The sequence below is a fragment of the Embiotoca jacksoni genome, unplaced genomic scaffold, assembly GCF_022577435.1.
Source record: "Embiotoca jacksoni isolate LCO1_2020_lvr unplaced genomic scaffold, fEmbJac1.0.p SCAF_47, whole genome shotgun sequence".
Lineage (NCBI taxonomy): Eukaryota > Metazoa > Chordata > Actinopteri > Embiotocidae > Embiotoca > Embiotoca jacksoni.
Genome location: NW_027185400.1, coordinates 161,348 through 175,594, shown reverse-complemented (window position 1 = coordinate 175,594; position 14,247 = coordinate 161,348). Strand labels below are relative to the sequence as shown.

At 46.6% G+C, this 14,247-nt stretch overlaps 2 protein-coding genes across 2 annotated transcripts; both read right to left on the bottom strand.

The window, feature by feature from the left end:
* Window positions 1-2,521: 2,521 nt before the first annotated feature.
* Window positions 2,522-3,760, bottom strand: LOC138210663 (mucin-2-like; the record flags this gene model as incomplete). Its single annotated transcript, XM_069169940.1, has 1 exon — window positions 2,522-3,760. A coding segment is annotated over one exon (1,239 nt), but the record flags the coding sequence as incomplete, so codon positions are not given.
* Window positions 3,761-9,319: 5,559 nt separating this feature from the next.
* Window positions 9,320-10,273, bottom strand: LOC138210626 (uncharacterized; the record flags this gene model as incomplete). Its single annotated transcript, XM_069169882.1, has 1 exon — window positions 9,320-10,273. A coding segment is annotated over exon 1 (795 nt), but the record flags the coding sequence as incomplete, so codon positions are not given.
* Window positions 10,274-14,247: the final 3,974 nt, after the last annotated feature.

Genomic DNA, 14,247 nt, shown 5'->3' with positions numbered 1-14,247 from the left:
TTGGTGTAGTTGTTGGTGTTGTTGTTGGAGTAGTTGTTGGTGTTGTCGTCGGTGTAGTAGTTGGGGTTGTGGTAGGGGTAGTAGTTGCAGTAGTTGTCGGTGTTGTCTTCGGTGTAGTCGTTGGTGTTGTGGAAGGGGTAGTAGTTGGAGAAGTTGTTGGTGTAGTAGTTGGTGTTGTGGTAGGGGTAGTATTTGGAGAAGTTGTTGGTGTTGTCATCGGTGTAGTCGTTGGTGTTGTGGTAGGGGTAGTAGTTGGAGAAGTTGTTGGAGTAGTTGTTGGTGTTGTGGCAGGTGTAGTAGTTGGTGTAGTTGTTGGTGTTGTCGTTGGAGTAGTTGTTGTTGTCGTCGGTGTAGTAGTTGGTGTTGTGGTAGCGGTAGTAGTTGGAGTAGTTGATGTAGTTGTTGGTGTTGTTGGTGTTGTTGGAGTAGTTGTTGGTGTCGTGGCAGGTGTAGTAGTTGGTGTAGTTGTTGGTGTTGTCGTTGGAGTAGTTGTTGGTGTTGTCGTCGGTGTAGTAGTTGGTGTTGTGGTAGCGGTAGTAGTTGGAGTAGTTGGTGTAGTTGTTGGTTTTGTGGTGGCGGTAGTAGTTGGAGTAGTTGTTGGTGTTGTCTTCGCTGAAGTCGTTGGTGTTGTGGTAGGGGTAGTAGTTGGAGAAGTTGTTGGTGTAGTAGTTGGTGTAGTCGTTGGGGTAGTTGTTGGTGTTGTGGTAGTTGTAGTAGTTGGTGTTGTGGTAGGGGTAGTTGTTGGTGTTGTGTTCGGTGTAGTCGTTGGTGTTGTGGTAGGGGTAGTAGTTGGAGAAGTTGTTGGTGTTGTAGTTGGTGTAGTTGTTGGTGTTGTCATTGGAGTAGTTGTTGGTGTTGTCGTCGGTGTAGTAGTTGGTGTAGTTGTTTGTGTTGTCGTTGGAGTACTTGTTGGTGTTGTCTTCGGTGTAGTCGTTGGTGTTGTGGTAGGGGTAGTAGTTGGAGAAGTTGTTGGTGTTGTCGTTGGAATAGTTGTTGGTGTTGTCGTCAGTGTAGTAGTTGGTGTTGTGGTAGATGTAATAGTTGGTGTTGTGGTAGCGGTAGTAGTTGGAGTAGTTGTTGGTGTTGTCTTCGCTGAAGTCATTGGTGTTGTGGTAGGGGTAGTAGTTGGAGTAGTTGTTGGTGTTGTCGTCGGTGTAGTAGTTGGTGTTGTGGTAGGGGTAGTAGTTGGAGTAGTTGTTGGTGTTGTCGTCGGTGTAGTAGTTGGTGTTGTGGTAGGGGTAGTAGTTGGAGTAGTTGTTTGTGTTGTCGTCGGTTTAGTAGTTGGTGTTGTGGTAGTTGTAGTAGTTTGAGTAGTTGGTGTAGTTGTTGGTGTTGTGGTAGCGGTAGTAGATGGAGTAGTTGTTGGTGTTGTCTTCGCTGAAGTCGTTGGTGTTGTGGTAGGGGTAGTAGTTGGAGTAGTTGTTGGTGTTGTGGTAGTTGTAGTAGTTGGTGTTGTGGTAGTTGGTGTTGTGGTAGGGGTAGTTGTTGGTGTTGTCGTCGGTGTTGTAGTTGGTGTTGTGGTAGCGGTAGCTGCTGCTGTAGTTGGTGTGGTTGTTGGTGTTGTGGTAGGGGTAGTAGTTGGAGTAGTTGTTGGTGTTGTCGTCGGTGTAGTCGTTGGTGTTGTAGTAGGGGTAGTCGTTGGAGAAGTTGTTGGTGTTGTAGTTGTTGGTGTAGTAGTTGGTGTTGTGGTAGCGGTAGTAGTTGGAGTAGTTGTGGGTGTTGTCTTCGGTGTAGTCGTTGGTGTTGTGGTAGGGGTAGTAGTTGGAGAAGTTTTTGTTGTAGTAGTTGATGTTGTGGTAGGGGAGGTAGTTGGAGAAGTTGTTGGTGTAGTAGTTGGTGTTGTCGTTGGAGTAGTTGTTGGTGTTGTGGTAGTTGTAGTAGTTGGTGTTGTGGTAGGTGTAGTTGTTGGTGTTGTTTTCGGTGTAGTCGTTGGTGTTGTGGTAGGGGTAGTAGTTGGTGTAGTTGTTGGTGTTGTCGTTGGAGTAGTTGTTGGTGTTGTCGTCGGTGTAGTAGTTGGGGTTGTGGTAGGGGTAGTAGTTGCAGTAGTTGTCGGTGTTGTCTTCGGTGTAGTCGTTGGTGTTGTGGAAGGGGTAGTAGTTGGAGAAGTTGTTGGTGTAGTAGTTGGTGTTGTGGTAGGGGTAGTAGTTGGAGAAGTTGTTGGTGTTGTAGTTGTTGGTGTTGTCGTTGGAGTAGTTGTTGGTGTTGTGGCAGGTGTAGTAGTTGGTGTAGTTGTTGGTGTTGTCGTTGGAGTAGTTGTTGTTGTCGTCGTTGTAGTAGTTGGTGTTGTGGTAGCGGTAGAAGTTGGAGTAGTTGATGTAGTTGTTGGTGTTGTTGGTGTTGTTGGAGTAGTTGTTGGTGTCGTGGCAGGTGTAGTAGTTGGTGTAGTTGTTGATGTTGTCGTTGGAGTAGTTGTTGGTGTTGTCGTCGGTGTTGTAGTTGGTGTTGTGGTAGCGGTAGCTGCTGCTGTAGTTGGTGTGGTTGTTGGTGTTGTGGTAGGGGTAGTAGTTGGAGTAGTTGTTGGTGTTGTCGTCGGTGTAGTCGTTGGTGTTGTAGTAGGGGTAGTCGTTGGAGAAGTTGTTGGTGTTGTAGTTGTTGGTGTAGTAGTTGGTGTTGTGGTAGCGGTAGTAGGTGGAGTAGTTGTGGGTGTTGTCTTCGGTGTAGTCGTTGGTGATGTGGTAGGGGTAGTAGTTGGAGAAGTTTTTGGTGTAGTAGTTGATGTTGTGGTAGGGGAGGTAGTTGGAGAAGTTGTTGGTGTAGTAGTTGGTGTAGTTGTTGGTGTTGTCGTTGGAGTAGTTGTTGGTGTTGTGGTAGTTGTAGTAGTTGGTGTTGTGGTAGGTGTAGTTGTTGGTGTTGTTTTCGGTGTAGTCGTTGGTGTTGTGGTAGGGGTAGTAGTTGGTGTAGTTGTTGGTGTTGTCGTTGGAGTAGTTGTTGGTGTTGTCGTCGGTGTAGTAGTTGGGGTTGTGGTAGGGGTAGTAGTTGCAGTAGTTGTCGGTGTTGTCTTCGGTGTAGTCGTTGGTGTTGTGGAAGGGGTAGTAGTTGGAGAAGTTGTTGGTGTAGTAGTTGGTGTTGTGGTAGGGGTAGTAGTTGGAGAAGTTGTTGGTGTTGTAGTTGTTGGTGTTGTCGTTGGAGTAGTTGTTGGTGTTGTGGCAGGTGTAGTAGTTGGTGTAGTTGTTGGTGTTGTCGTTGGAGTAGTTGTTGTTGTCGTCGTTGTAGTAGTTGGTGTTGTGGTAGCGGTAGTAGTTGGAGTAGTTGATGTAGTTGTTGGTGTTGTTGGAGTAGTTGTTGGTGTCGTGGCAGGTGTAGTAGTTGGTGTAGTTGTTGATGTTGTCGTTGGAGTAGTTGTTGGTGTTGTCGTCGGTGTTGTAGTTGGTGTTGTGGTAGCGGTAGCTGCTGCTGTAGTTGGTGTGGTTGTTGGTGTTGTAGTAGGGGTAGTAGTAGGAGTAGTTGTTGGTGTTGTCGTCGGTGTAGTCATTGGTGTTGTAGTAGGGGTAGTCGTTGGAGAAATTGTTGGTGTTGTAGTTGTTGGTGTAGTAGTTGGTGTTGTGGTAGCGGTAGTAGTTGGAGTAGTTGTGGGTGTTGTCTTCGGTGTAGTCGTTGGTGTTGTGGTAGGGGTAGTAGTTGGAGAAGTTTTTGGTGTAGTAGTTGATGTTGTGGTAGGGGAGGTAGTTGGAGAAGTTGTTGGTGTAGTAGTTGGTGTAGTTGTTGGTGTTGTCGTTGGAGTAGTTGTTGGTGTTGTGGTAGTTGTAGTAGTTGGTGTTGTGGTAGGTGTAGTTGTTGGTGTTGTTTTCGGTGTAGTCGTTGGTGTTGTGGTAGGGGTAGTAGTTGGTGTAGTTGTTGGTGTTGTCGTTGGAGTAGTTGTTGGTGTTGTAGTTGGGGTTGTGGTAGGGGTAGTAGTTGCAGTAGTTGTCGGTTTTGTCTTCGGTGTAGTCGTTGGTGTTGTGGAAGGGGTAGTAGTTGGAGAAGTTGTTGGTGTAGTAGTTGGTGTTGTGGTAGGGGAGGTAGTTGGAGAAGTTGTTGGTGTAGTAGTTGGTGTAGTTGTTGGTGTTGTCGTTGGGGTTGTGGTAGGGGTAGTAGTTGCAGTAGTTGTCTGTGTTGTCGTCGGTGTAGTCGTTGGTGTTGTGGAAGGGGTAGTAGTTGGAGAAGTTGTTGGTGTAGTAGTTGGTGTTGTGGTAGGGGTAGTATTTGGAGAAGTTGTTGGTGTTGTAGTTGTTGGTGTTGTCGTTGGAGTAGTTGTTGGTGTTGTGGCAGGTGTAGTAGTTGGTGTAGTTGTTGGTGTTGTCGTTGGAGTAGTTGTTGGTGTTGTCGTCGTCGGTGTAGTAGTTGGTGTTGTGGTAGCGGTAGTAGTTGGAGTAGTTGATGTAGTTGTTGGTGTTGTTGGAGTAGTTGTTGGTGTCGTGGCAGGTGTAGTAGTTGGTGTAGTTGTTGGTGTTGTCGTTGGAGTAGTTGTTGGTGTTGTCGTCGATGTAGTAGTTGGTGTTGTGGTAGCGGTAGTAGTTGGAGTAGTTGGTGTAGTTGTTGGTTTTGTGGTGGCGGTAGTAGTTGGGGTAGTTGGTGTGGTTGTTGGTGTTGTTGTCGGTGTAGTTGTTGGTGTTGTCGTCGGTTTAGTAGTTGGTGTTGTGGTAGTTGGAGTAGTTGGTGTAGTTGTTGGTATTGTGGTAGCGGTAGTAGTTGGAGAAGTTGTTGGTGTAGTAGTTGGTGTTGTGGTAGGGGTAGTATTTGGAGAATTTGTTGGTGTTGTAGTTGTTGATGTTGTCGTTGGAGTAGTTGTTGGTGTTGTGGCAGGTGTAGTAGTTGGTGTAGTTGTTGGTGTTGTCGTTGGAGTAGTTGTTGGTGTTGTCGTCGGTGTAGTAGTTGGTGTTGTGGTAGCGGTAGTAGTTAGAGTAGTTGGAGTAGTTGTTGGTGTTGTCTTCGCTGAAGTTGTTGGTGTTGTGGTAGGGGTAGTAGTTGGAGACGTTGTTGGTGTAGTAGTTGGTGTTGTGGTAGGGGTAGTATTTGGAGAAGTTGTTGGTGTTGTCATCGGTGTAGTCGTTGGTGTTGTGGTAGGGGTAGTAGTTGGAGAAGTTGGTGGTGTTGTAGTTGTTGGTGTTGTCGTTGGAGTAGTTGTTGGTGTTGTGGCAGGTGTAGTAGTTGGTGTAGTTGTTGGTGTTGTCATTGGAGTAGTTGTTGGTGTTGTCGTCGGTGTAGTAGTTGGTGTTGTGGTAGCGGTAGTAGTTGGAGTAGTTGGTCTGGTTGTTGGTGTTGTTGTCGGTGTAGTAGTTGGTGTTGTGGTAGGGGTAGTAGTTGTAGTAGTTGTTGGTGTTGTCTTTGGTGTAGTGGTTGGTGTTGTGGTAGGGGTAGTAGTTTGAGAAGTTCTTGGTGTAGTAGTTGGTGTTGTCGTTGGAGTAGTTGTTGGTGTTGTCGTCGGTGTAGTAGTTGGTGTTGTGGTAGCGGTAGTAGTTGGAGTAGTTGGTGTGGTTGTTGGTGTTGTTGTCGGTCTAGTAGTTGGTGTTGTGGTAGGGGTATTAGTTGGTGTAGTTGTTGGTGTAGTTGTTGGTGTTGTCGTTGGAGTAGTTGTTGGTGTTGTCGTCGGTTTTGTAGTTGGTGTTGTGGTAGTTGTAGTAGTTGGAGTAGTTGGTGTAGTTGTTGGTGTTGTGGTAGCGGTATTAGTTGGAGTAGTTGTTGGTGTTGTCTTCGCTGAAGTCGTTGTTGTGGTAGGGGTAGTAGTTGGAGTAGTTGTTGGTGTTGTGGTAGTTGTAGTAGTTGGTGTTGTGGTAGTTGTAGTAGTTGGTGTTGTGGTAGGGGTAGTTGTTGGTGTTGTCGTCGGTGTTGTAGTTGGTGTTGTGGTAGCGGTAGCAGCTGCTGTAGTTGGTGTGGTTGTTGTGGTAGGGGTAGTAGTTGGAGTAGTTGTTGGTGTTGTCGTCGGTGTAGTCGTTGGTGTTGTAGTAGGGGTAGTCGTTGGAGAATTTGTTGGTGTTGTAGTTGTTGGTGTTGTCGTCGGTGTAGTAGTTGGTGTTGTGGTAGCGGTAGTAGGTGGAGTAGTTGTGGGTGTTGTCTTCGGTGTAGTCGTTGGTGTTGTGGTAGGGGTAGTAGTTGGAGAAGTTTTTGGTGTAGTAGTTGATGTTGTGGTAGGGGAGGTAGTTGGAGAAGTTGTTGGTGTAGTAGTTGGTGTAGTTGTTGGTGTTGTCGTTGGAGTAGTTGTTGGTGTTGTGGTAGTTGTAGTAGTTGGTGTTGTGGTAGGTGTAGTTGTTGGTGTTGTTTTCGGTGTAGTCGTTGGTTTTGTGTTAGGGGTAGTAGTTGGTGTAGTTGATGTAGTTGTTGGTGTTGTTGCTGTTGTTGGAGTAGTTGTTGGTGTCGTGGCAGGTGTAGTAGTTGGTGTTGTCGTTGGAGTAGTAGTTGGTGTTGTGGTAGCGGTAGTAGTTGGAGTAGTTGGTGTAGTTGTTGGTTTTGTGGTGGCGGTAGTAGTTGGAGTAGTTGTTGGTGTTGTCTTCGCTGAAGTCGTTGGTGTTGTGGTAGGGGTAGTAGTTGGAGAAGTTGTTGGTGGAGTAGTTGGTGTAGTCGTTGGGGTAGTTGTTGGTGTTGTGGTAGTTGTAGTAGTTGGTGTTGTGGTAGGGGTAGTTGTTGGTGTTGTCTTCGGTGTAGTCGTTGGTGTTGTGGTAGGGGTAGTAGTTGGAGAAGTTGTTGGTGTTGTAGTTGGTGTAGTTGTTGGTGTTGTCATTGGAGTAGTTGTTGGTGTTGTCGTCGGTGTAGTAGTTGGTGTAGTTGTTTGTGTTGTCGTTGGCGTACTTGTTGGTGTTGTCTTCGGTGTAGTCGTTGGTGTTGTGGTAGGGGTAGTAGTTGGAGAAGTTGTTGGTGTTGTCGTTGGAATAGTTGTTGGTGTTGTCGTCAGTGTAGTAGGTGGTGTTGTGGTAGATGTAATAGTTGGTGTTGTGGTAGCGGTAGTAGTTGGAGTAGTTGTTGGTGTTGTCTTCGCTGAAGTCGTTGGTGTTGTGGTAGGGGTAGTAGTTGGAGTAGTTGTTGGTGTTGTCGTCGGTGTAGTAGTTGGTGTTGTGGTAGGGGTAGTAGTTGGAGTAGTTGTTGGTGGTGTTGTCATTGGAGTAGTTGTTTGTGTTGTCGTCGGTTTAGTAGTTGGTGTTGTGGTAGTTGTAGTAGTTGGAGTAGTTGGTGTAGTTGTTGGTGTTGTGGTAGCGGTAGTAGATGGAGTAGTTGTTGGTGTTGTCTTCGCTGAAGTCGTTGGTGTTGTGGTAGGGGTAGTAGTTGGAGTAGTTGTTGGTGTTGTGGTAGTTGTAGTAGTTGGTGTTGTGGTAGTTGGTGTTGTGGTAGGGGTAGTTGTTGGTGTTGTCGTCGGTGTTGTATTTGGTGTTGTGGTAGCGGTAGCTGCTGCTGTAGTTGGTGTGGTTGTTGGTGTTGTGGTAGGGGTAGTAGTTGGAGTAGTTGTTGGTGTTGTCGTCGGTGTAGTAGTTGGTGTTGTGGTAGCGGTAGTAGTTGGAGTAGTTGGTGTAGTTGTTGGTGTTGTTTTCGGTGTAGTCGTTGGTGTTGTGGTAGGGGTAGTAGTTGGTGTAGTTGTTGGTGTTGTCGTTGGAATAGTTGTTGGTGTTGTCGTCAGTGTAGTAGTTGGTGTTGTGGTAGATGTAATAGTTGGTGTTGTGGTAGCGGTAGTAGTTGGAGTAGTTGTTGGTGTTGTCTTCGCTGAAGTCATTGGTGTTGTGGTAGGGGTAGTAGTTGGAGTAGTTGTTGGTGTTGTCGTCGGTGTAGTAGTTGGTGTTGTGGTAGGGGTAGTAGTTGGAGTAGTTGTTGGTGTTGTCGTCGGTGTAGTAGTTGGTGTTGTGGTAGGGGTAGTAGTTGGAGTAGTTGTTTGTGTTGTCGTCGGTTTAGTCGTTGGTGTTGTGGTAGTTGTAGTAGTTTGAGTAGTTGGTGTAGTTGTTGGTGTTGTGGTAGCGGTAGTAGATGGAGTAGTTGTTGGTGTTGTCTTCGCTGAAGTCGTTGGTGTTGTGGTAGGGGTAGTAGTTGGAGTAGTTGTTGGTGTTGTGGTAGTTGTAGTAGTTGGTGTTGTGGTAGTTGGTGTTGTGGTAGGGGTAGTTGTTGGTGTTGTCGTCGGTGTTGTAGTTGGTGTTGTGGTAGCGGTAGCTGCTGCTGTAGTTGGTGTGGTTGTTGGTGTTGTGGTAGGGGTAGTAGTTGGAGTAGTTGTTGGTGTTGTCGTCGGTGTAGTCGTTGGTGTTGTAGTAGGGGTAGTCGTTGGAGAAGTTGTTGGTGTTGTAGTTGTTGGTGTAGTAGTTGGTGTTGTGGTAGCGGTAGTAGTTGGAGTAGTTGTGGGTGTTGTCTTCGGTGTAGTCGTTGGTGTTGTGGTAGGGGTAGTAGTTGGAGAAGTTTTTGTTGTAGTAGTTGATGTTGTGGTAGGGGAGGTAGTTGGAGAAGTTGTTGGTGTAGTAGTTGGTGTAGTTGTTGGTGTTGTCGTTGGAGTAGTTGTTGGTGTTGTGGTAGTTGTAGTAGTTGGTGTTGTGGTAGGTGTAGTTGTTGGTGTTGTTTTCGGTGTAGTCGTTGGTGTTGTGGTAGGGGTAGTAGTTGGTGTAGTTGTTGGTGTTGTCGTTGGAGTAGTTGTTGGTGTTGTCGTCGGTGTAGTAGTTGGGGTTGTGGTAGGGGTAGTAGTTGCAGTAGTTGTCGGTGTTGTCTTCGGTGTAGTCGTTGGTGTTGTGGAAGGGGTAGTAGTTGGAGAAGTTGTTGGTGTAGTAGTTGGTGTTGTGGTAGGGGTAGTAGTTGGAGAAGTTGTTGGTGTTGTAGTTGTTGGTGTTGTCGCTGGAGTAGTTGTTGGTGTTGTGGCAGGTGTAGTAGTTGGTGTAGTTGTTGGTGTTGTCGTTGGAGTAGTTGTTGTTGTCGTCGTTGTAGTAGTTGGTGTTGTGGTAGCGGTAGAAGTTGGAGTAGTTGATGTAGTTGTTGGTGTTGTTGGTGTTGTTGGAGTAGTTGTTGGTGTCGTGGCAGGTGTAGTAGTTGGTGTAGTTGTTGATGTTGTCGTTGGAGTAGTTGTTGGTGTTGTCGTCGGTGTTGTAGTTGGTGTTGTGGTAGCGGTAGCTGCTGCTGTAGTTGGTGTGGTTGTTGGTGTTGTGGTAGGGGTAGTAGTTGGAGTAGTTGTTGGTGTTGTCGTCGGTGTAGTCGTTGGTGTTGTAGTAGGGGTAGTCGTTGGAGAAGTTGTTGGTGTTGTAGTTGTTGGTGTAGTAGTTGGTGTTGTGGTAGCGGTAGTAGGTGGAGTAGTTGTGGGTGTTGTCTTCGGTGTAGTCGTTGGTGATGTGGTAGGGGTAGTAGTTGGAGAAGTTTTTGGTGTAGTAGTTGGTGTAGTTGTTGGTGTTGTCGTTGGAGTAGTTGTTGGTGTTGTGGTAGTTGTAGTAGTTGGTGTTGTGGTAGGTGTAGTTGTTGGTGTTGTTTTCGGTGTAGTCGTTGGTGTTGTGGTAGGGGTAGTAGTTGGTGTAGTTGTTGGTGTTGTCGTTGGAGTAGTTGTTGGTGTTGTCGTCGGTGTAGTAGTTGGGGTTGTGGTAGGGGTAGTAGTTGCAGTAGTTGTCGGTGTTGTCTTCGGTGTAGTCGTTGGTGTTGTGGAAGGGGTAGTAGTTGGAGAAGTTGTTGGTGTAGTAGTTGGTGTTGTGGTAGGGGTAGTAGTTGGAGAAGTTGTTGGTGTTGTAGTTGTTGGTGTTGTCGTTGGAGTAGTTGTTGGTGTTGTGGCAGGTGTAGTAGTTGGTGTAGTTGTTGGTGTTGTCGTTGGAGTAGTTGTTGTTGTCGTCGTTGTAGTAGTTGGTGTTGTGGTAGCGGTAGTAGTTGGAGTAGTTGATGTAGTTGTTGGTGTTGTTGGAGTAGTTGTTGGTGTCGTGGCAGGTGTAGTAGTTGGTGTAGTTGTTGATGTTGTCGTTGGAGTAGTTGTTGGTGTTGTCGTCGGTGTAGTAGTTGGTGTTGTGGTAGCGGTAGTAGTTGGAGTAGTTGGTGTAGTTGTTGGTTTTGTGGTGGCGGTAGTAGTTGGAGTAGTTGTTGGTGTTGTCGTCGGTGTTGTAGTTGGTGTTGTGGTAGCGGTAGCTGCTGCTGTAGTTGGTGTGGTTGTTGGTGTTGTAGTAGGGGTAGTAGTAGGAGTAGTTGTTGGTGTTGTCGTCGGTGTAGTCATTGGTGTTGTAGTAGGGGTAGTCGTTGGAGAAATTGTTGGTGTTGTAGTTGTTGGTGTAGTAGTTGGTGTTGTGGTAGCGGTAGTAGTTGGAGTAGTTGTGGGTGTTGTCTTCGGTGTAGTCGTTGGTGTTGTGGTAGGGGTAGTAGTTGGAGAAGTTTTTGGTGTAGTAGTTGATGTTGTGGTAGGGGAGGTAGTTGGAGAAGTTGTTGGTGTAGTAGTTGGTGTAGTTGTTGGTGTTGTCGTTGGAGTAGTTGTTGGTGTTGTGGTAGTTGTAGTAGTTGGTGTTGTGGTAGGTGTAGTTGTTGGTGTTGTTTTCGGTGTAGTCGTTGGTGTTGTGGTAGGGGTAGTAGTTGGTGTAGTTGTTGGTGTTGTCGTTGGAGTAGTTGTTGGTGTTGTAGTTGGGGTTGTGGTAGGGGTAGTAGTTGCAGTAGTTGTCGGTGTTGTCTTCGGTGTAGTCGTTGGTGTTGTGGAAGGGGTAGTAGTTGGAGAAGTTGTTGGTGTAGTAGTTGGTGTAGTTGTTGGTGTTGTCGTTGGGGTTGTGGTAGGGGTAGTAGTTGCAGTAGTTGTCTGTGTTGTCGTCGGTGTAGTCGTTGGTGTTGTGGAAGGGGTAGTAGTTGGAGAAGTTGTTGGTGTAGTAGTTGGTGTTGTGGTAGGGGTAGTATTTGGAGAAGTTGTTGGTGTTGTAGTTGTTGGTGTTGTCGTTGGAGTAGTTGTTGGTGTTGTGGCAGGTGTAGTAGTTGGTGTAGTTGTTGGTGTTGTCGTTGGAGTAGTTGTTGGTGTTGTCGTCGTCGGTGTAGTAGTTGGTGTTGTGGTAGCGGTAGTAGTTGGAGTAGTTGATGTAGTTGTTGGTGTTGTTGGAGTAGTTGTTGGTGTCGTGGCAGGTGTAGTAGTTGGTGTAGTTGTTGGTGTTGTCGTTGGAGTAGTTGTTGGTGTTGTCGTCGATGTAGTAGTTGGTGTTGTGGTAGCGGTAGTAGTTGGAGTAGTTGGTGTAGTTGTTGGTTTTGTGGTGGCGGTAGTAGTTGGGGTAGTTGGTGTGGTTGTTGGTGTTGTTGTCGGTGTAGTTGTTGGTGTTGTCGTCGGTTTAGTAGTTGGTGTTGTGGTAGTTGGAGTAGTTGGTGTAGTTGTTGGTATTGTGGTAGCGGTAGTAGTTGGAGAAGTTGTTGGTGTAGTAGTTGGTGTTGTGGTAGGGGTAGTATTTGGAGAATTTGTTGGTGTTGTAGTTGTTGATGTTGTCGTTGGAGTAGTTGTTGGTGTTGTGGCAGGTGTAGTAGTTGGTGTAGTTGTTGGTGTTGTCGTTGGAGTAGTTGTTGGTGTTGTCGTCGGTGTAGTAGTTGGTGTTGTGGTAGCGGTAGTAGTTAGAGTAGTTGGAGTAGTTGTTGGTGTTGTCTTCGCTGAAGTTGTTGGTGTTGTGGTAGGGGTAGTAGTTGGAGACGTTGTTGGTGTAGTAGTTGGTGTTGTGGTAGGGGTAGTATTTGGAGAAGTTGTTGGTGTTGTCATCGGTGTAGTCGTTGGTGTTGTGGTAGGGGTAGTAGTTGGAGAAGTTGGTGGTGTTGTAGTTGTTGGTGTTGTCGTTGGAGTAGTTGTTGGTGTTGTGGCAGGTGTAGTAGTTGGTGTAGTTGTTGGTGTTGTCATTGGAGTAGTTGTTGGTGTTGTCGTCGGTGTAGTAGTTGGTGTTGTGGTAGCGGTAGTAGTTGGAGTAGTTGGTCTGGTTGTTGGTGTTGTTGTCGGTGTAGTAGTTGGTGTTGTGGTAGGGGTAGTAGTTGTAGTAGTTGTTGGTGTTGTCTTTGGTGTAGTGGTTGGTGTTGTGGTAGGGGTAGTAGTTTGAAAAGTTCTTGGTGTAGTAGTTGGTGTTGTCGTTGGAGTAGTTGTTGGTGTTGTCGTCGGTGTAGTAGTTGGTGTTGTGGTAGCGGTAGTAGTTGGAGTAGTTGGTGTGGTTGTTGGTGTTGTTGTCGGTCTAGTAGTTGGTGTTGTGGTAGGGGTATTAGTTGGTGTAGTTGTTGGTGTAGTTGTTGGTGTTGTCGTTGGAGTAGTTGTTGGTGTTGTCGTCGGTTTTGTAGTTGGTGTTGTGGTAGTTGTAGTAGTTGGAGTAGTTGGTGTAGTTGTTGGTGTTGTGGTAGCGGTATTAGTTGGAGTAGTTGTTGGTGTTGTCTTCGCTGAAGTCGTTGTTGTGGTAGGGGTAGTAGTTGGAGTAGTTGTTGGTGTTGTGGTAGTTGTAGTAGTTGGTGTTGTGGTAGTTGTAGTAGTTGGTGTTGTGGTAGGGGTAGTTGTTGGTGTTGTCGTCGGTGTTGTAGTTGGTGTTGTGGTAGCGGTAGCAGCTGCTGTAGTTGGTGTGGTTGTTGTGGTAGGGGTAATAGTTGGAGTAGTTGTTGGTGTTGTCGTCGGTGTAGTCGTTGGTGTTGTAGTAGGGGTAGTCGTTGGAGAATTTGTTGGTGTTGTAGTTGTTGGTGTTGTCGTCGGTGTAGTAGTTGGTGTTGTGGTAGCGGTAGTAGTTGGAGTAGTTGTGGGTGTTGTCTTCGGTGTAGTCGTTGGTGTTGTGGTAGGGGTAGTAGTTGGAGAAGTTTTTGGTGTAGTAGTTGATGTTGTGGTAGGGGAGGTAGTTGGAGAAGTTGTTGGTGTAGTAGTTGGTGTAGTTGTTGGTGTTGTCGTTGGAGTAGTTGTTGGTGTTGTGGTAGTTGTAGTAGTTGGTGTTGTGGTAGGTGTAGTTGTTGGTGTTGTTTTCGGTGTAGTCGTTGGTTTTGTGTTAGGGGTAGTAGTTGGTGTAGTTGATGTAGTTGTTGGTGTTGTTGCTGTTGTTGGAGTAGTTGTTGGTGTCGTGGCAGGTGTAGTAGTTGGTGTTGTCGTTGGAGTAGTAGTTGGTGTTGTGGTAGCGGTAGTAGTTGGAGTAGTTGGTGTAGTTGTTGGTTTTGTGGTGGCGGTAGTAGTTGGAGTAGTTGTTGGTGTTGTCTTCGCTGAAGTCGTTGGTGTTGTGGTAGGGGTAGTAGTTGGAGAAGTTGTTGGTGGAGTAGTTGGTGTAGTCGTTGGGGTAGTTGTTGGTGTTGTGGTAGTTGTAGTAGTTGGTGTTGTGGTAGGGGTAGTTGTTGGTGTTGTCTTCGGTGTAGTCGTTGGTGTTGTGGTAGGGGTAGTAGTTGGAGAAGTTGTTGGTGTTGTAGTTGGTGTAGTTGTTGGTGTTGTCATTGGAGTAGTTGTTGGTGTTGTCGTCGGTGTAGTAGTTGGTGTAGTTGTTTGTGTTGTCGTTGGCGTACTTGTTGGTGTTGTCTTCGGTGTAGTCGTTGGTGTTGTGGTAGGGGTAGTAGTTGGAGAAGTTGTTGGTGTTGTCGTTGGAATAGTTGTTGGTGTTGTCGTCAGTGTAGTAGGTGGTGTTGTGGTAGATGTAATAGTTGGTGTTGTGGTAGCGGTAGTAGTTGGAGTAGTTGTTGGTGTTGTCTTCGCTGAAGTCGTTGGTGTTGTGGTAGGGGTAGTAGTTGGAGTAGTTGTTGGTGTTGTCGTCGGTGTAGTAGTTGGTGTTGTGGTAGGGGTAGTAGTTGGAGTAGTTGTTGGTGGTGTTGTCATTGGAGTAGTTGTTTGTGTTGTCGTCGGTTTAGTAGTTGGTGTTGTGGTAGTTGTAGTAGTTGGAGTAGTTGGTGTAGTTGTTGGTGTTGTGGTAGCGGTAGTAGATGGAGTAGTTGTTGGTGTTGTCTTCGCTGAAGTCGTTGGTGTTGTGGTAGGGGTAGTAGTTGGAGTAGTTGTTGGTGTTGTGGTAGTTGTAGTAGTTGGTGTTGTGGTAGTTGGTGTTGTGGTAGGGGTAGTTGTTGGTGTTGTCGTCGGTGTTGTATTTGGTGTTGTGGTAGCGGTAGCTGCTGCTGTAGTTGGTGTGGTTGTTGGTGTTGTGGTAGGGGTAGTAGTTGGAGTAGTTGTTGGTGTTGTCGTCGGTGTAGTCGTTGGTGTTGTAGTAGGGGTAGTCGTTGGAGAAGTTGTTGGTGTTGTAGTTGTTGGTGTAGTAGTTGGTGTTGTGGTAGCGGTAGTAGTTGGAGTAGTTGTGGGTGTTGTCTTCGGTGTAGTCGTTGGTGTTGTGGTAGGGGTAGTAGTTGGAGAAGTTTTTGGTGTAGTAGTTGATGTTGTGGTAGGGGAGGTAGTTGGAGAAGTTGTTGGTGTAG